At 46.5% G+C, this 20,300-nt stretch overlaps 1 protein-coding gene and 1 long non-coding RNA gene across 2 annotated transcripts in view; both read right to left on the bottom strand.

Annotated features, from left to right (window-relative positions):
- LOC148686071 (uncharacterized) overlaps positions 1–20,300 on the bottom strand; it is a 45,274-nt gene that overhangs the window by 263 nt on the left and 24,711 nt on the right. The window contains exon 2 of the long non-coding RNA XR_015949745.1: positions 14–1,157. This is a non-coding gene — a long non-coding RNA (uncharacterized LOC148686071). The remainder of the gene's footprint in view (positions 1–13; positions 1,158–20,300) is intronic.
- On the bottom strand, positions 812–18,461 carry LOC148686073 (uncharacterized). Its single transcript, XM_088668470.1, has 6 exons — positions 18,335–18,461; positions 11,900–12,407; positions 11,645–11,726; positions 11,279–11,361; positions 5,017–5,143; positions 812–2,649 (listed from the first exon to the last, which is right to left on the bottom strand). Exons 2-6 carry the CDS (start codon positions 12,314–12,316, stop codon positions 2,054–2,056), a joined length of 1,305 nt encoding a protein of 434 aa, XP_088524596.1. The 5' UTR covers positions 12,317–12,407; positions 18,335–18,461; the 3' UTR covers positions 812–2,053.

Raw genomic sequence — 20,300 nt, 5'->3', positions numbered from 1 at the left:
AGTCCTGCAAGACCTGCTCCCTGCCTGGCAGACCTTTCCCACCTGGCCTGGGAGGGCAGCGCCCAGACTGACTCCAGCTACAAGAAGCGGAGGGGGCTGAACAGACTCTGGGGTTGGGGTCTTGTTGAGGGCTGTTTGCTAGCAGGGGTGCTTCCCGCTTCCTTTGCCCTCCATGGTCTCCCTGCCTTAGCTGACAGAGCTGGTCTCACAGGCAGAGTTCAGGACTCCCCGACTGCTGGTGCTGGCCGACTTCAAAATCTGTGCCATAGCAGCTGGCTCTGGGGTGCTCAGGACCAATGGGGAGGGATGATGGGAACTGTAGTCCAGGAGCTGCTGGGGACCCAAGTTGGGGAAACCCTGCTTTTAAGCAACTTTTGTGTTTGGCCTGCAAATATGAGACCTGCCCACATTTGTATTTTCTTGTACTTTGTTGTCCCCATACCTTTGTGTGTTTATATATTTTTATTTTTTAAGAGGGCAAATTGAAATTGTATGGCAAGTTGCGGAAGAATAAAAGGTTGTGTTTAGAAAAACACAAAAAGATGGCAGGGGTTGGCCTCCTGAAATATTTCAGGGGGGGGGCAAAGACCCCTAGTTGGTGCCTATTCCCTACACCTACATGTCTCAGGATGGTTACATGATAAAAACATGTCCATAAGCTTTAATTAGCTTGTGTTTAAGTAAACAAAGTTACTGGTCCAGTCGCGCTTCCGGACGTAAATCTTCCTTTTCAGCAGAGCTTTATTTGCACAAATGGCAAAGAGTAAGGATTAGTCAGCAAGAGTTGTAAATGCAGGAACTCTGGAGCACATTGCAAACTCAAAAGGCTTTATTTACAAAAACGTAGCCTGGAGACAAGGCAGACATCCTTCATCTCTGGCCAAGTAAAAACTTAAACAAAACTGTGTCTCGGTGCACAAGCTTGAGGCATGACTCCTACACACAGCAACCAAGACTAAGAGAAAACGCTACTGAGAGAGAGAGCACATGTAAGGAACTGACTGTTTATACAGGCTGTCGAACATTCCCGGATGTTTAATGATGCTCAGTGTTCAGAGCGATTAGTATAACTTAACCCTTTAATACCAACAAAACACAACATAAAGGCACAAAACACCACATACTAAAAGGGCATTAGATGTCAATCAGCCAAAGGCCTGGTTTAAAAGGTGCCAATTTGCCTGGCTCCTAAAGCTGTATAATGTAGGGTTATCAGATGTCCCCGGTTCCCAGGGACAGTTCCCGGTTTTACCAATCTGTCCATGGCCAAAGATGCCAGCGGCAAGAGGCGCTGTTGCCAGTGCGGACGGCTGGGCTGCTTTAGACGAGAGGCAACATTCCCCCTCCCGCTCCCACCCTCCTCCTCCGCCTGCTCCTTTTGCTGCTGCTGCCACTTCCGCTTCTTTATTGTTGTTTTGGCGGGAACCTTGCCCTGAGGGCTGAGGGGAGACGTGGAGGGCGCCGGCATATGGTTTATGATGTTCCTTCTCAAACGTCCGGATTTGAGAGGGGTGCGAATGCAAGGAAAGGATCGTTGATGGCAGTCATAAAGGCTGGGTGCTTTTATTGCCCGACCAAAGGAGATATCACACTCCCGCCTCCTCGCTTGTAAATAAAAATACTCCACCACATGGCTCCACCCTCTCTGCCTGAAGCGTCAGACAGAAAATAGGGGAGATTTGTATTAAAACAGCTTTGGTTATCTATCCGTTTGTTTTCCTCATGTGCCTTTTTCTGGGACGACCTGACTCTCTGTCCCCTCTCTACCCCCCCTTTTTGTTCCTTCCTTCATTTTCAGTGACGCTTCCTGGAATCCCAGAAAAGGGGGTGCAAACTCCCCCACACACACCTCTCCCTCAGTTCCATCCTATCCTATCCTAATTTTTCTTTCCCTTCACTCCCTCTCCCCCTGCCCATCCTTTACCCATAACCAAGGAACCTGGCTCTGCTTGCCACGGAAACTACATATGTTTACAAAATGATGCTCCCTATTAATAATCCGGATGCTACTATCTTTTAACCACTTGGCTGCTGCAAAAAAGTGTCCCTGGATTCATTGAAAAAAATCTGGTAATCTGGTTTTTACGTACTTTGTATGGATTCTTTTATGGGAAGTGAGTTTGGAGCTCTGACTGAAGCTCTTTCCACATTCCACACACTGATAGGGTTTCTCCCCTGTATGAATTCTTTGATGTCTTGTGAGACAGGAGCTCTGACTGAAGCTCTTTCCACATTCCATGCACTGATATGGTTTCTCGCCTGTATGAATTCTTTGATGGGAAGTGAGAGAGGAGTTCGTACTGAAGCTGTTTCCACATTCCTCACACTGATATGGTTTCTCGCCTCTATGAATTCTTTGATGGGAAGTGAGAGAGGAGTTCCTACTGAAGCTCTTTCCACATTCTATGCACTGGTAGGGTTTCTCCCCTGTATGAATTCTTTGATGGGAAGTGAGATGGGAGCTCTTCCTGAAGCTCTTTCCACATTCCACACACTGATAGAATTTCTTTCCAATGAGATTTTGTTGATGGGAAGTGGAATGGGAGCTCTGACTGCAGCTTTCTCCACACTCCAAATTTTTACGTGGCTTCTCCTCTCTGCAGATTTTATCGTGGTCACCTTTGTTCTCAATTTCCAATTCATCAGAATCTGCAATGGAAACAAAAAGGGATTAGAGCCTCAGGAACAAATGGAGAACAGAAGGGAGTTGGGTGTGTGTTCATTACCTGTGTTATTTGTCATTAAACAACATATTTATTATTAGATTCTGATGAGTTGTTGAATGTTGCTTTGTTTGATATACAGTAGTGGTCAAGATTGTGGAAGACTTTCTGGGGAAAGTGCATTTCAGAGCTTTAATGGCTCATAACACCACTTCTTTTGGAATAAGATTATAAAATTATATATCAATGGGATGATGATTTAATCAAGAATCAAATCCAACAAAGTTTGTTCAATTACCCGTATTCTATCAAACGTAATAGCCAAATAACCAGAAAAAGGAAGCACAACTTGCTTTGGTTGACTTTTGTCAGTGTGCTATGTGATTGCTATCAAGTTGGTTGTTTTTTTGTGTTCTTTCATTTAGTGAGGTTGTAAAACATAATAAAATTAGAGAAATGGCAGAAAGAGTTGATTGGTCACCCAGATAGTGATGTAAAATTGTACTATTAAGTGAATAAGGCTACAGTTATGAAGAAATTAGAAGAGAGATTGGGAAAAACTTAAGAAAAGCTGGCCTTTCTATATTTTTGAAGAGGTATAAGGCTGGTAAAGGCAGGAAAAGGTGCAGAAAGGCAAGTGACAATCGAAGAATGGAGAGACGGTCCCTACATGAAAGAAGAAAATCAACTGTGTGTATATAAGATGACATGGTGAAATGTAATGTGACATTGAGTGCAAGGACTGGTCTAAGTGTTAGAATTCCAAGGAAAAAGCCATTGTTATCTCTCAAGAAAAGGTTGAAAAGATTAAACCCATGTTAACTGGACAGAGGAACAATGGGACAGTGTTATTTGGAGTGATGAGACCCAAAACTCCTTGCTTTGTAGTGATGGCATGAAATACGCGAGGAGAAGAATCAGAGAAGATTTACATCCTACTTGCAGAGAATGTGCGGAGAATTTGTGTCATTAAGGGGAATGTAAATGCCCCAAAATAAATAAATGAAATACTTGAGCTCAAACTGAAGCGTTCCACAGGTGATCTTTTCCCAGATGCTAAAGCATTTATAAATATTTATAGAAATATTTATTTATTTGTTTGTTTGTTTTCTATTTCAACAGGATTCAGCTCCATGTCATGTTGCTGCTGTGTGCAAAAGGTGCTTCCAAGATAATTCTATTCCACTGCTGGAATGGCCTGGGAATAGCCCAAACTTTAGCCCAATCTGAAATCTATGGAGCCGAAAGTTGTTAGTCAGAAGCAACCCAGCAATAAAGCCCAATTAACAGAGGCAATAATTCAGTCTTGGTTTCACATTATTACAGCTGCAAAACTACCGGTAAAAACTTGGTTCACTTCACGGGAAGGCATTGTAAAGCCGTAATTAAAGCTAAAGGTTACCAAAGTTTACCAAAGGTTTCATGTTTTTTCTTTATGACTGCTGTTCTAATAAATACTCCTTCATAAAAGTTCCTGTATTACATTCATTAAATTATCTTTCCATTGATATATAATTTTATGGTATTACTCCACACAAAACTGGTGTTATGAGCCATCAAACCTCAGAAATACACTTTTCACAAAAGGTTTCCCCAATTGTGGCCACTAGTATAAGTTGTTCATTCTAAAGTTAATGTTCTTTTTATATGGGATCAGATTATTATTATTTATGTTTTCTGTTTATATATGTGTTGGAAGCCGCCCAGAATGGCTGTGGCAACCCAGCCAGATGGGGAGGGTATAAATAAAAAAATATTATTATGACTACAGTGGTACCTCGATTTAAGAACAGTCCCGTTCCAGAAAAGATCAAGTTGGTAAACCGAGGTCCCACTGTATTACTATTACTATCATCATCATCATCATCATCATCATCATCATCATCATCACTGCTACTACTACCTGAGATTCAATAAGCCTAGCTCTTCTCTGGGATGGATTTTGTTTGGCCCAGTCATGGCATCCCCTCCATCTCCAATGTCACTCGTCTCTTTGGTCAACACAAGACTGACAGCAGCAAAACACGAAAACAGAAAACCTGAAGCTACTTATGTTTCCTAACAATTCTGAAGCTGACATTTAAGATGGCCTGGGCAGTTCAGAGCAGCCCAATCGTGGTAGAAAAATGAATAATTTTAGGAAGATTGTTTAAAGAAAAAACTGTAATTTACTGTTTATTGTGGGGTCTTAGGTAATGACTGGACCTAATGGTCAGGGGTCCTTTTACCTTTATCTAGGTTCCCAGGTGCTATGTGGGGCACTGTTGAGCTCTGTGAAAATATATGAGGTTCATTACATAGATTTTTTTTATTTATTTCCAGGCAGATATGACGATCCCACAGGGAGCCTTACCAAGAGAGGCCATGATCTCAAAATTCTCCTCCATGACGTCCTCATGCAGAGCTCTCTGGTCAGGATCCAGCAACGCCCACTCCTTATCCGTGAAACAAACAGCAACATCTTCAAAGCACACTGGACCCTAGGAATACGAAGGCGATACTAATGTTTCAATGTTTGGATAAGATATAAAGATTTGTTAGAAAGTAAAACACCCAGATGGATTTCACCGTTAGAGGCCAAGGCATACAAAAGGTTATATATGGAAGCCAGGTGGCCAAAATATAAAGATATTTTGGTACAAGAAGGAGGCCAATTCAAGATAAAAACATATGATCAGATGAAAGATAATGTTAGTGATTGGCTCCAATATAATCAAATCAATGAGGTGTTCAAACATGATAAAAAATTAGGTTTTCAAATGGAAGAATCCAAATTGGAAATGTTGTTGCTGGATACAAAATCAAAGAACCTTTCCAAGATGTATGATCTATTGCTGGAATGGCATACAAAAGATGAACAAACGAAATTGGTAATGATTGATTGGGCTAAAGATGTGGGGCATAATATAACGATGGATGAATGGGAAAGGTTGTGGAAAAAATCTATTAGGTTCACTGCATGCAATGTTCTGAAAGACAATGTGATGAAAATGATGTATAGGTGGTATTTAACCCCAATTAAATTAGCAAAAATATATCATACACATGCTAATAAATGTTGGAAATGCAAAGCAGTGGAAGGAACCTTTTACCACATGTGGTGGACTTGCCCCAAAATAAAAGACTTCTGGGTAAAGATTTATAATGAATTAAAGAAAGCGTTTAAAAACACTTTTATTAAGAAACCAGAGGCCTTTTTATTGGGAATAGCCGGGAAAGAAATACCCAAAAAAGATGTTACATTCTTTTTGTATGCCACAGCAGCAAGAATTTTGATAGCAAAGAATTGGAAGACACAAGAAATACCAACGGTGGAAGAATGGCAGTTGAAAATGATGGGATATGTGGAATTAGCTGAACTGACCAGGAGGCTTCGCAACCAGGGAGAAAAATCAGTGGAAGAAGATTGGAAGAGTTTTAAAGTTTACTTGAAGAAGTATTGTAATATTAATTAGTATGAAATGGATCTTGAAATACATATAATGCTGTAGTTTGGGAATTTGTTTTAGGATTAAGGAAAATATGATAAAATGATAGATAATGGTTTAGAATTAAAAATAAGTATAGATAGAAAATATGATAATAGATTAAATTGTCTAAAATGTATAATCTGTTGTTAGAATGGTATACAAAAGATGAATTGACAAAGGATGTGATGATAAAATGGGCAAAAGATTTTGGGTATAATATTGAATATGATGCGTGGTTGAAATTATGGAATCAAACATTGAAGTTTACTGCATGTACCGCCCTGAAAGAAAATATTTGGAAGATGATGTATAGATGGTATTTAACTCCAGCGAAATTAGCTTAAATGTATAGGATGAGTAATAAAATGTGCTGGAAATGTAATGAGAAGGAGGGAGACTTTTATCATATGTGGTGGAAATGAGAAAAAGTTAAAAGATTTTGGGAGATGATATATAATGAACTGAAAAAGATTCTTAAGTATACTTTTCCCAAAAAACCAGAGGCATTCTTATTAGGACTTATCGGACAAGAGATTGCAAAAGAGGACTATATAATATTTCTGTATGCGATAACCGCGGCTAGGACTTTGTTAGCCCAAAAATGGAAAACCCAGGACTTACCGACGATTGAAGAGTGGCAGACAAAAATGATAGACTATGCGGAACTAGCGAGACTGACTAGCAGGATCCGGAACCAGGGGAAAACAAGGTTCCAAAAAGACTGGAGTAAATTTGTGGATTATATGGAAAAGAACTGTAGAAGTTTAAAGACACTTGCAGGACTGAAATAAATCCTACTAACTGATTTTAAATGGATGGAATAAAGGAACTGCGAGATACCGTGTTTCCCCTTTTTAAAGACGGAGTCATAATATAAGCCATGGCAGGATTTTAAAGCCTTTGAAAAATATAAGACATATCCCGAAAATAAGCCATGCCTGCAGGGTCGGCGCCCAGCAGTGCCGGCGCTGGGCATGGGAGAGAGCAGGAGACTGAGCAGCCACTGCGGCATCGCGCTGCCAGAGACTCGCAGCCACTGAGGAGCTCGCGGTGCTGGGGCTTGCGGGCGGCTCTCGCCTTGCCGCCCTTTCTCCTGCTCCCGGGGGAGACGCGGCTTCCATCCCCCATTGCCAAGGAAACAGCCCAGGGGAGAGACGTCAGAGCCGAGGTGCCCCCCGCCCGCGGATCCTGCGCGCCGCCCGCCTGTTGCCGCCGCCGCAAACGGCAATGCTTAGGGCCCCCCACTCCTCGCGCGAGGTGGAGTAAGGCCGCCCGAGCGGTCCAGGGCTCTCTTCCGAATGCGCAGGGACAGGGCTGCACCGTTAAACTGCTTGCAAACTCCTTGCCCAAAAGAAAGGTGTCCTTCAGAGCGCCGGATCAAGGAGGTGGCCTGCCGAGTCGGCGCCGCTCAGCACCGCACAGAGTGCCGGATCGAGGAGCCGGTCTGCAGAGTCAGCGCCCAGCAGCACGGCGCTGGATTGAGGAGGTGGTGCTTCGTGCGGAGCTGCTGCGAGTCTATTAGCTCCTCAGTGGCTGCGAGTCTCTGGCAGCGCGATGCCGCAGTGGCTGCTCAGTCTCCTGCTCTCTCCCGTGTCCAGCACCGGCGCAGCTGGGCGCCGACCCGGCAGGCCGCCTCCTCAATCTGGCACTCCCTGCAGCGCTACTGGTCACCGACCCAGCAGGTGGCCACCTCCGGGACCCAGCAGCAGCAACGCTGGCCATGGTAATTACAGCAAAAAAAATTTAAAAAGACACCCCCCGAAAATAAGCCATAGGCTTATTTTCATGGGTAAAATAAATATAAGACGGAGTCTTAAAATGTGGGAAACACGGTAAGAACTGAATAGAAAACCAAATGAGGGGAGGGAGGGAAGTCAAGCTCGGCAGAGCATTGAGAAGGATAAATTTGGAAATAATTGTTAAAAAGATTGTTGTGTGTGTTGTATTTGTTTATGAATGTTTGTTTGTTTTGTTTATCGTTTTATATGTGCTTTAATTGGAAAATCTAATAAAATGCTTTATAAAAAAAATATGATAATAGATTAAGAAATAGAAATTGCTAAAGAGGAGTTGCAGTGAATTGCAGTATGGGTGGCTCGAGGATGTCACTCTAAAATGATTAGAAAAGAGGTTAAGCTTATGAAATTTTGTATTGTTGTTGTTGCTGTTGTTTGTTTCTGTTTCTCTATGTTCTGTTTTGTATTTGTGTATTGTGGATGTAGTGTTTTGTTTATAATAGATGTGTATAAAACTAACAGAATTTTTTTTGGGGGGGGGGACAAAGCACACTGGACCCTGAAAGAAAAAGGGAAATGTCCTCCTCTGAGACAGCATCAATATGATCTGCTACACAATGCTCTGTTGTTTCCTTCCTGTAAATTGTGGTGTTGTTTCAATAGGATTGCTTTGCTGCACATTTTATTTACGCATGCTTATTTTATTCTGCGTTTTAATTATTGGTGTTAATTATGGGGTTGGTTAGGTGAATCCAGGCCGATGTTTGTTCTCATGTGTCCACTGCTCAGAAACCAGTTTTAGCATTCACTGATCAATCTAGAACAGGGGTACCCAAATTATGCGGCCCAACCACCTTCTAAATCCAGCCCGCGGACGTCTGGGAATCAGCATAGAAGAATGTGTCCTTTTATTTAAAATGCATCTCGGGGTTATTTGAAGGGCCTGCCTGGTGTTTTTACATGAGTAGAATGTGTGCTTTAATTTAAAATGCATCAGTGAAATACCTTGGTGTTAACATGACTTCTAAAAATTTGAATTTGTTTAAAGATAATTATGTGAAATTATGGAATGAAGTTAAGAAAGATTTAGAAATTTGGACCAAATTGAAATTGTCTCTGTTGGGCCGTATAGCAACTGTTAAGATGAATGTATTGCCAAAGATGTTGTTTATGTTTCAATCATTGCCAATAATTGAAAAGCTAGATTGTTTTAAGGAATGGCAAAAGGTGCTATCGAAATTCATATGGCAAGGGAAGAAGCCAAGAATTAAATATAAGATACTGACAGATGATAAACAAAGAGGAGGCTTCTCCCTGCCTGATCTTAAAATCTACTATGAAGCAGCTGCCTTTTGTTGGTTGAAAGATTGGTTTACATTGGAAAATTCAGATATTTTGGATTTAGAAGGTTACGACAATGTATATGGTTGGCATGCATATGTATGGTATGACAAAGTAAAGGCCCACAGAGGCTTTAAAAGGCATATAATTAGAAATTCATTGTATAAGGTTTGGTCCAGATATAAAGATTTATTAGAAAGGAAAACACCTAAATGGATTTCACCCTTGGAGGCCAAGGCTCGTAAAAGGTTAAACACGGAGACCGGTTGGCCAAAATATAGAGATTTATTGATTGAAGATGGAGACCAATTTAAGTTAAAAACATACGAGGAGTTGAAAGGTAAATTAGATGATTGGCTCCAATATCACCAGATAAACGAAGTGTTTAAAATGGATAGAGTAATTGGTTTTCAAACAGAGAAGTCAAAGGTGGAAACAGAATTATTAGAACCTAAGACGAAAATACTTTCCAGAATGTACAAACTGTTGCTAGAGTGGCATACGAAAGATGAACAAACAAAAAATGCTATGATTTTGTGGGCAAAAGATGTGGGACATAACATCATGATTGAGGAATGGGAAAAACTGTGGCATGAGAATATTAAGTTTACTGCGTGTAGTCTATTAAAGGAAAATATAATGAAGATGATGTATAGATGGTATCTTACACCAGTAAAATTAGCAAAGATATACCACAACCATGATAACAAATGTTGGAGATGTAAGAAAGAAGTAGGCTCATTTTATCACATGTGGTGGACATGTCCACTAGTGAATGACTTCTGGAATAAGATTTATAATGAACTTAAGAAAGTGTTGAAAAACACATTTGTTAAGAAACCAGAAGCATTCCTAGTGGGCATTGTAGGAAAGGAGATCCCCAAGAAGAAAGTATCTTTTTTTATGGATGCCACCACAGCAGCGAGACTTCTGATAGCTAAATACTGGAAGCAGCAAATATTACCAACGATTGATGAGTGGCAGATGAAGATGATGGAATTCATGGAACTGGCTGAGATGACCGGACGAATCCGCAACCAGGGAGAAGAAGCGATGGAAGACGAATGGAAAGACTTTAAATTTTATTTTAAAAAGTATGCTAAAGTAATATTTTAAATTAGAAATTAAGTGGTAAATAAAACTGTGGAATATGTGAAGATGTTATTTAGAGGGGGGGAAAAGAGAGGTTTTTAAAAGGTGATTATTTGGATATAGAATTTGCTATTTAGAAATATATATAAGAACCACAGGGATGGGAACCCGAGGAGGTCCCAATTTACACTGTGAGGAAGATAAGATGTAATGCTTTATACGTTTTTGTTCTCTGTTTCCTTTTTGTATTTTTGTATTTTGTATTTTTGTATTTGTCTTTTTTCTTTTTTTTCTTATTGTCCTAATAATCTTGTTAATCCTTTTTTGGAAAATCAATAAAATATTAATATAAAAAATAATAATTTAAAATGCATCTATGGGTCATTTGTGGGGCATAGGAATTCGTTTATATATTTTTTCAAAATATAGTCCGGCCCCCCACAAGGTCTGAGGGACAGTGGACTGGCCCCCTGCTGAAAAAGTTTGCTGACCCCCGATCTAGAAATAAAATAAGCATTTTTTCAATGGTCATCTGTCTTGGATGATCTAGCAGATTCCTGCAATGCAGGGGGTCGGTCTCCTGGCTCTGAGAGACAAGCAGGGAGGGTGGTTTTTGACAAATGGAGAGGGAGCCACCGGTGGCTCCGCCTTATCCTGACTCAACTCAGCCTCTTGACCTCCCTCCTCCCACTCGCCTCCTTCCTCTTCTGCCTGAATCTGGACTGCATTCTGCCACAGAGTCTCCCAGCTCACTAAGCCCTGTTAACCCTTCGGCTTCTGACACCTCCTCTTCCCAGGCTTCTCCCTCTTCTCCCTCTGACCGCCCATCCTTCCTCTACCTCCACTTCTTGGTCTCTGAGCCATCTTCTCTCCCTGGTTCCCCAGCTGCATCCTCCCACCATTCCTCTGTGCCCAACCAGTCCATGACATTGCTCCAGCCCTCGGCCTCTGTCCCCACAAGGCAGCTTCCCCTGACCTGATCTGGTTCCACAGCCGCTGCTTCCCTTCTGCCCCCATGAAAAGACGGATCAGGAGGTCTTCCTGGCATCATTCTGTCACCTGCAAGAGAAAAAAGGTAATCAAGACGCCAGGAGTGCCTGCTTCTCTCACAGGTGAGACAGGGCATCTCTAACTACAGATGGGCCTTGAGAAAGCCTTACCTGCTGAGAGCATTGGAGGTTTGTGCCCATTTCATATGTTTGCTGTGCAGAAATACATCTCCCCTCCTCTGGAGCCTTGTTCCCAACTGTCTCCCCCCCAAAACAAGATGAAAAGAACGCTCAGTTGAGTTGGAAAACCAACAGTATGAGACCAAATGGAGAAAAACCACCTTCCTCCTTACCCAGTGGCCTCTCTCTGGTGTCCAACGGAGGCCTCTCCGCCTCACAGGAATCCAGGTCCATTTCTGCAAAATGATCCTTTCCCTGAAAAAGAAACAAGGATTCAAAGCAGAGAATGGTGAGAAAAATTAGAAAGAGAATGACAAAGACTTGAAAGGTGTGAGATCTCATTCCATGGATGCTTTCCCAGAAAACGGATGGGCCATCAGCAAACCATTATGGGATGTTCTCTGTCCTGTTTGGAGCCCCTTTCTCACCTGCTTTCTCTGTTCCTGCTTTCTCTCCTCTGCCTGACTCAGGAGGAAACCTTCGGCCAGGGCCACCGCCTGGGAACTGGTCTCCGCTCCGCATTCCCTCACCCAGCTCTCCACTTCTGGGGGAAGGACAGCCAGGAACTGCTCCAAGATCACCAGGTCCAACATCTCAGCTTTTGTGTGCCTTTCTGGCTTCAGCCACTGGTGGCAAAAGTGGTAGAGTCGGCTGCAAACCTCTCGGGGTCCTTTGGCCTCCTGGCAGCAGAACTGCCTCAACTGCTGGCTCTGCACCTCTGAGCGGAGGGTGTCCTCCTCACCCAGGGTCTTCTGCACTGGGTTTTCCCAGAATCCCCCACTGCTCCCAGATTGGATGGCATGGCCTCTTCCTGTTCCAGGGCCAGCTGAGTCTCGCTCACCCATCTGTGCTCTCAGGAAGCCACAGAGAGATCGGAAGGAACCCTTTGGTCTTCTGCCAAGTTCTGTCCGTTTTAATGAGAAGCTCTAGCAAATCCTACAAAGCAAATACATTGTTCTGTTACAGAATTTTTAGGACAGGGGGAAATAATGGTTCCCTGAGCAAGCATGGATGAGTCTTACTGGGAACCAGGGCTGGACTGCACCACATCCCAGACCATGAGCTATCTTTTTGAAAAGAAAGAGGAGGATGAAGAAGAGAAGGAATAAGTCTCTAGCCTTCTAGCAATGCAAAATGTGGAAGCAACTGAAGGGATTTCTGTGAGATTCATCAACCTGGTTTCTGCTGCCTTCCAGTCAGTGCATGAAGTCAGAACCGACTGACAAGGGAATCATTTGTATCTTGTGAAAAATGGATGCTTGGCTCTAGTGGGGGTCCTCACCCAGGGGTCCTCAGGGGTTGCTCCCTGTGACGAACCTCTCTTCTCTATTACTAACAGTGTGCTGAAGTAATTCACTTATTGTTCAAACAACCCGCTATTCCTTCTTACTCCCAAATAAATTCCCTTTTTATATGGGTTTGCTAGTACAGTGGTGCCTCGCTAGATGAATGCCCTGTAAGACTAATTTTCCGCTATGCAAATAGGTTTTGCAATCGGAGGTTGCCTCGCAAGACGATGAGGTTTTTTATGGCCACCGCTTCGTCTTGCGAAATGTGGTCATAAAAACCTCTGATTGCAAAACCTAGGGGCATTCGTCTAGCAAAGGGGAATGAGCTGCGGCACAGCTGTCACCGCCTCTCAGCTTATCTTCCTTTGCCTTCTTCCTGCGCTGCAGTTCGTTCCCCTTTGTGTTCCGCTGGTCTCTGCCGGTGAGGGGCAACCGGCGGAGACCAGCGGAACACAAAGGGCTGTAGCGCGGGAAGAAGGGGGGAGAAGTGGAGGAACTGATCCGTTCCCCCATTTCTCCCCCCACTGCCACGCCATGGGCACCCGGGAGCATCGGGCGGGGCTTCGGAGAAGCGCTGCGCCTCTCCGAAGCCCCGTCCGATGTCGACTTTGTGCCAGGCAGCAGTGGGAGAAGCGGAGGAGCTGCTTCTCCCGCCCCCACCTGGCACAAAGCTGCTTCCCTTGGCAGCCGCTGTCTGAAGCCAGGCAAACGACGAAAAGCCGCCTGTCACGGTCCGGTCGGCGGGCGTCAGGACCAGAGGCAAGATGGTGGTGAAGAAGCAGGAACAGGTGCAGGGCTGAGGGTCCAGCAGCAGGCAGTTGCAGGGTCAAGGAGCAAGGCAGAGACGAAGGTCCACGGGGCAAGAAGCAAGGCGAAGGCTCAAGGAACAAGAAGCAAGGCGAAGGTCCAAGGAACAAGAAGCAAGGCGAAGGTCCAAGGGTCGAGGAGCAAGGCGAAGGCAAAGCAAGGGTCCCAGGAGCAAGGCGAAGGATCAAGGAACCAGAAGCAAGGCGAAGGTCCAAGGAACAAGAAGCAAGGCGAAGGTCCAAGGGTCGAGGAGCAAGGCGTCGACAAGGCAAGGGTCCTAGGAGTAGGAGGCCAGATGCAACCAGGCAGGGATAGCGTTGCTGTGGCAAAGAGCTGAAGGGAAATGCTGGGCTTTTATCCCTCCCAGCTCCTGCCACCAGGTGAAGTGGATTCTCAAGTGGCCTCACCTGGGTGACTACTCCTTGCCTCTCCAGCACAAGCTGATGTCTTCACCTGTGTGGCCACGCCTTGCTTCCCCAGCACAAGCTGAGGCAGGCCCCAGTCCTGCAAAGCACTACAGGCCCCAGAGCCTGACTCCTGCCCATACTCCTGACACCGCCTCCCGCGCCGCACTTCGGCTGGGGGACTGGCTGGAATTCCTCCCCTTCTTTCCGCTGTCGCCCAGCCAGTCCCCAAGCCGAAGGCAGTGAGCTGCAGGGGCTGTTCGTCATTTGCCTCCCCCTTGGGGGAAGGCAAACGACGAAAAGCCCCCGCTGCTTTTTACCCTACGTGTCTGGGGCCGCCTCCACTGTGCCTGTCACCTGCTGAGCGGCTTCAGGCCGCTATCCTGAGGCGCGCGTGCGCCTCTGGAGAGCGGCCTGAAGCCACTGAACAGCTGACAGGCAGCAGCGGCGGCGACCGGAGGCTAAGCACACCTCCCCGGGTAAAGAAACCCGCATCTATGGCGGCGGGTCTCTTTGCCCGGGGTGTGCTGAGCCGCCGCCGCCGCTTCACCCCCTCACAGCAAAGAGACCCACCCGGCACCCCTACGGATGGGGGGGGGGAAGGCACTTCGGCTCAGGGACTGGCTTGGTGGCAGCGGGAAGAAGGGGAGGAATTTGGCTCCCTCCCCCGATGCGCTTCGGCTCGGGGAAGCAGGCAGTCTCCCTGCCTGCTTCTCCTAGCCGTAGCGCATCGGGGGACAGATCCGAAGATCGGTGGGTGCTGTTTGCCGGGGTTGACAAGCCCCGGCAAGCAGCGCCCCCCATCTTCTTGTGACAGGCAGTGGGGAAGGCAGGCAGGCAGGCAGGCCAGAGAGCAAGCGCCTGCCTGCCTGCCTTCCCCGCCGCCAGTCCCCCGGAGCCCATAGGAACGCATTGATTAAGTTTCAATGCATTCCTATGGGAAACCGGGACTCACTAGACAAAAAATTCATTACACGAATTGACCCGTGGAACGAATTAATTTCGTCTAGCGAGGCACCACTGTATATAGATTCCAATTCCAGCCTTCCAGTTAACGTGGCTCTGTATCCTTGAAAACTCCAGGAGAATTTTACGGGAACAATCTTGTGCCCTCAGTAAGGTTTCCCTCTCAACTCAGGTTCACCTCAGCAGCTGTTTGCCTCAGCACTTTAGCTACTTCAAGGCACTCTTTCCCTCCACTTGCCTCCTCTGTGTGTGACTTTGAGATACAAAATCTCCCCTCTTCAGTCACCACCCTTTTGAGTTTAGATACATTGCTGGAATAAGGAGGAACATCCAATTTGACACAACATAGATGAAAGCTTTATTTAACTGGAGAACATGTATATTTCTTTATGATTTCATTTGTTTAAACTCTTAGTTCATAGTAATCGATTATTTCCATACAACTAGTACATTCGATTAATCCTAGTATCCAACCAAACTTCCCACTCTCTCTCCCTCTCTCTCTCTCTCTCTCTCTCTCTCACTCCCTCGTCCCTCTTCTTCCCTCTCAACTGTCATTAACCACCGTTCCCTCCTTATAGAATGTCCATAGCCCCGCCCCCATAATCATGTGCTGTCACTCAAGGTAGGAGATGTATTAACCCTTTTTCTTGCAGGTGGAAACCAAAATATTTCCTTCTGGTATCATGAAGCTCGTTAAATTAACGGGTGCTAGAACAGACCTGTTGCTCCAGCAACCTCGGGGACATGCACAGAGCGCATCCTGCCGCATGGCCGTGCACCCACGCACATCCGCCGCTTCAACAGTTCCGCCCGGCTTGCATATTATTATACAGCAGTGATGGGCAACCTTTTGAGCTTGGTGTGTCAAAATTCGCCAAAAAACTGAGCATAACTCGGCTGGTGTGTCACTTCAAGAAAAAAACCATAATTTTGTGATATTTATAGTTTAAATAACAAAAATGTATAATTGTAATATATAACTGTATTTAATAAACCAAAAACTAATTATTTAACCAAACCAAACCAAAAACCAAACCCTTATTTATCACAAAGTGCCCAGAGTTGTTGAGCTTTAGCTGCTGACCAAAGTTTTGGAGTTTTTTGAGGGGAGTGCAAAAGTTGCTTTGCTTTTTGGGGGGGGATGCCCCAAAGCTGCTGTGCTTTTGGGGGGGGGGGAAGAGAACAGAAATAAATGACAAATAATACCTTCGCTGGAACTAACACGCAGCACTGACATAGTCTGCCAAAGCACCAAAAAACCCAGCACAGAACGGGTTAAAAAACGAACACTGTTACACCCAATCGTCTGCCAAAGTGCCAGGAAAAAACAGCACAGAAAGGGTTAAAAAAACCAATCTCTGGCTACCAACAACAACAACAACAGATCTGGGTTTTAACAGCGGAGTTTTAACAGAGGAGACAAGCTGTAGTGTGAGGAGGAGCGGGAGAACAAATGGGGGGGGGGACAACAACAACAGCGTGAATGGGCTGATGGGGCGCGTGCCAGCAGTGAGGGCTCTGCGTGTCACATCTGACACGTGTGACATAGGTTTGCCATCACTGTTATACAGTATAGGATGTGTAATGCTATATTGTGTTTTTAATATTTGGTTGGGAGCCGCCCGCACAGCTTTCCTCAGAGGGCGACACCTTTCTATCCAAAAGAGGCGCCCCCCCCTCGCTGTTTTGAAGATGGATATGTAGGAGGGTACCCCACCCCACCCCGTTCCCTGGCCCCTCAACGCTGGCCTTTCACATCTCCCGCCTACCCACCCCCAAAAGGCTGCCTCTCCCTTCTACGGGTTCCCCCCCCCCCCGTGACTCACCCACCGCCACCACCTCAGCCCCTCACTCAGTCCCTTCCCCGCCCCAGCCAGCTGCATCCCCAGCTTCCTCTCTCCCTCCCCATTTCTTGCCCTCTTTTTTCTACTCCTCTTTTTTCCTCTCTCTCCCCTCGCTGGTCCCAGTTGCAGCAGCCCTTCCAACCCCCCCCCCCCAAATCCACACACACTTCCAGGGACTAATTCCCCCTTCCCCCGCGGGTGTGCCCGCCCGCCCGCTCTTCTGCTTTCGCCCCTCAGTAACGGCTACATGATCCTTCAGCCCAGCAGCCACATCACTTGGGCTCGCGCTCTCTCTCTATCCACAGCCACCTACCTACCCTCCCTTTCCCTTTCGCCAAAAGAAACCAGGAGGAAAGAGAGATCCTTCCGTAGCGCAGCAGAGGCAAGGAGAAGACGCGCCCCCCCTTTTTGGGGGGTATGGTTTTGTATATGCAAGTATGTAATCTCTCTCACGGTCCTGGTTTATCCCGTCCAAAGTCTCTGCGCTCCAAGTCCCAACGGCTGTCCGTGGGGCACATGCGCAGTAGTGCAAACCCACGGACACAGGGACTGGACGCAGAGACACTTGCATTTTATTATATAGGACGAGGGTAAGTTCGTCACACTCCCCAAGCTCACCCCCACTGCCCTGCTTCTGTCTCCTTTTCTTGCAGTTGGACTCTCTGCCGCTCTCAAGACAAGACTCCTGGGGTGGGGGTCGCTTTTTCTTTGCTCTGAGGGCCAGGTGTGTATCTGGCCAACCCCCTGAAGGCCAAGTGGGTGGGGCCAAAGACATCTCCCTTGAAATTTAGGTGGGAAATTTATTATTATTATTATTATTATTATTATTATTATTATTATTATTATGTTAGAAAACTGAACACAGCCATTGATGCCAAGCTCCCTGGAGGCTCAGTGAGTAGCAGCGCCCATTTCCGCCTGGTTTTCCAGCAACAATCCCTTTGGGACAGAGAGGATGTGGTCCTGGGATGCCATGCTCTGGGTGCGAGGGGATTGCTGCAGTGGCCTCCGTGTGGGGCTGCCCTTGGAGACGACTGGGAAACTGGTTTGTAATTCAGCAGCCAGACTATGGGCTGGGATCCCTCTCTTTATTCCTGGCCTTTCTCTTCCACCTTAACTTCCTTGCTCCACGTGGGTTTTTTTTATATTGGGGGGGGCTAGTCCACCTCCTCCTCCAGCTTTGGAAAACCATTTGCACATGTTTCCTCTGCTTTTTGTTTTGTTTATTAAAGGTTGAGACATTGGGGAGGAAAGGGGAAGAAAGGTAGATGTGGGGAGGGTGTATGGGGGGTGGACATGCTTCCTCTGTGGTGCATTGACGCTGAGCGATGTCACACAGAGTTAAAGTCCTAGGGACTCCTTTGTTTGAAGAAGGGAGATTTCGTGGGAGTTTGGGATCCTCTGATCTCCAGGAAGGAGAGCCTTGCAGACCTCTCCCCTCCCTGGCAGGACCCTCTCCCCCCCCCGCACCCTCACCTGCTGCAGCCCTGGGACCCCCACCGTCTCCCCACTGCACCCTCTGGGGGGGAGAGAGAGGGGGGGAGACTCACCAGATCATTCCAGGAGGGAGGGGACAGCGATGCAGCCCTTGCAGGAGAGACACCAAAGCAGGAAAGGACTGGGGAGGGAGGGGCCTTGGCTCTGGAGGACCTGGCCCCCCCCTTGTTTCCTGTCCTCTCTAGGAAGGCAGCTCAGTTCCCTTTAACCCGTGCAAAGCCGAGGGCGTCCAGCTCCGCCCTCTCTCGCTTGGCAGAACCTCAGATTTTTATTATTTTTTATGGATTTAGGGGGGCTACGCCAATGCCCAGATATCCTTTTGGGGGTGAGGCTCTTGGCTGGACTCTGAGCTTCTACCTCTGTTGGCAGGAAACCAGAAGAACAGCTTGCAGGGAAAAGGGCTTTGAAGGAGGCAAGGAACCTCCTCCTCGAATTCAGGAGTGGAGAGGGAGGAGGGGATCCTGGGGTCATCTAGTCCAACCCCCAGCAATGCAGGAATCTCAGCTCAAGCATCCATGGCAGAGGCCCGTCCAAACTCTGCTTAGAAACCTCCAAGGAAGGAGAGTCCACCACCTCCCAAGGGAGACCTTTCCCCTGCCGAACTGCTCTTAGATGCCCCTCAAGGCAGCGGGTCCTGAGTTCTAGCACTGCTGAAACCATTGCACTGGCTAGCAAGGAGGAACCAAGCAAAGTTCATAATAAATAAATCCTATTATCATCATAAATGTGTAATACTTTGTTATATACACTTTTTCTACCAAAGAGCAACACTTGGCTGAATTTCAGCCCATCACCCCACCCCACCATAACTTAAAATTCACTCTCCAATGCTTGCATTGGTGCCCAGAATTGAACACATTGTAACAACTTTAAATATGTGCCCCCCCATCTCATTTCCATAATGTCATTTCCATAACACCCGCAATCATGTGTGCTGTGTTAGAAATTCACTCCTCCCGTTGCTGGATATGTGGCTAGTACAGTATGTCACCTGTCTCTGTTTACTTTCCTTTTTTAAAATGAATATTTATAGAATTTTATAACAAATAAAAATCCAGATCTCAATCATCATGTTATATACCATTGTTCTCCCTCCCCTCCTCTGCTGAGTTATTTAGTTTTATTTGTTGTATCTTGCTTTTCTTATAAAAAAGTAAATTCCCTTATACTTTCTCTAAAATATCTGTTACTGAAATAAAGTTGTGAATGTTGATTCAAACCCTGCCAGTGAAGCCAGTCCATTTAGTTGTTTCTGCAAATAGTCTGTAAATGGTTCCCAGACTCTTTTGAAGTCCTCATAGTTTATCGGTTAGCTGCCAATAGGTCATCAGTTTTTCTTGCCATTGTTCCTTTGATGGTTTTCTTCCGTCTTCCAATATTCTGCAATCAGGATTATGGCCGCTGTTGTAACATCCTATATAATAATGTCCAAGTTGTCCCTGCGTCCAAGTTTTCCCGTGTGTCCCTGGGCTACTGCGCATGGGCCCCAGGGACACAGGGATTGGACCAAAGACTTAGAACGCACACGCGCGCACCCTCCCCCCCACCCCTCTGTCTCCTCCAACTGCCGTTCCCAGCCAGACAGCGCGTCGGGAAGGGAGTGTGGAGGCCGGCGGAGGTGAATGGGGGGGAGGATGGGCGCCTTTGAGGAGCCCGGTCCGGCTCCCACAGCCGCCGCCGCATCCCCAGAGCCCGATGCCGCCATCTTTGTCTGCCGCCGCCTCCTCCTCACAACGCTCCCTGGCCCGTGAGAGGAGCGGCGGGGCCGCAGACTTCCCTCCCTCTCTGCGCTCGCATGGGACGGAGCTTCGGAGACCTTCTCCGAAGCCCCATCTCATGCGGGAGGTGCGCGGCGAGGCGGTGGGGGGGGAGAAGCGCTCTTCCCCCCCGCCGCCTTGGCACGCAGCGACGGCATGGGACGGAGTTTCGGAGGTCTCCGAAGCCCCGTCTCATGCGGGAGGTGCGCGGCTAGGCGGCGGCGGGGGGGCGGGAGAAGTGCTTCTCTCCCCCCCCCGCCGC

This window comes from Zootoca vivipara, chromosome 4 (assembly GCF_965207765.1).
Source record: "Zootoca vivipara chromosome 4, rZooViv2.hap1.1, whole genome shotgun sequence".
NCBI classification, from domain to species: Eukaryota; Metazoa; Chordata; class Lepidosauria; order Squamata; family Lacertidae; genus Zootoca; species Zootoca vivipara.
The sequence above is the reverse complement of the archived record's forward strand: the minus strand, read 5'-3'. Positions and strand labels throughout refer to the sequence as shown.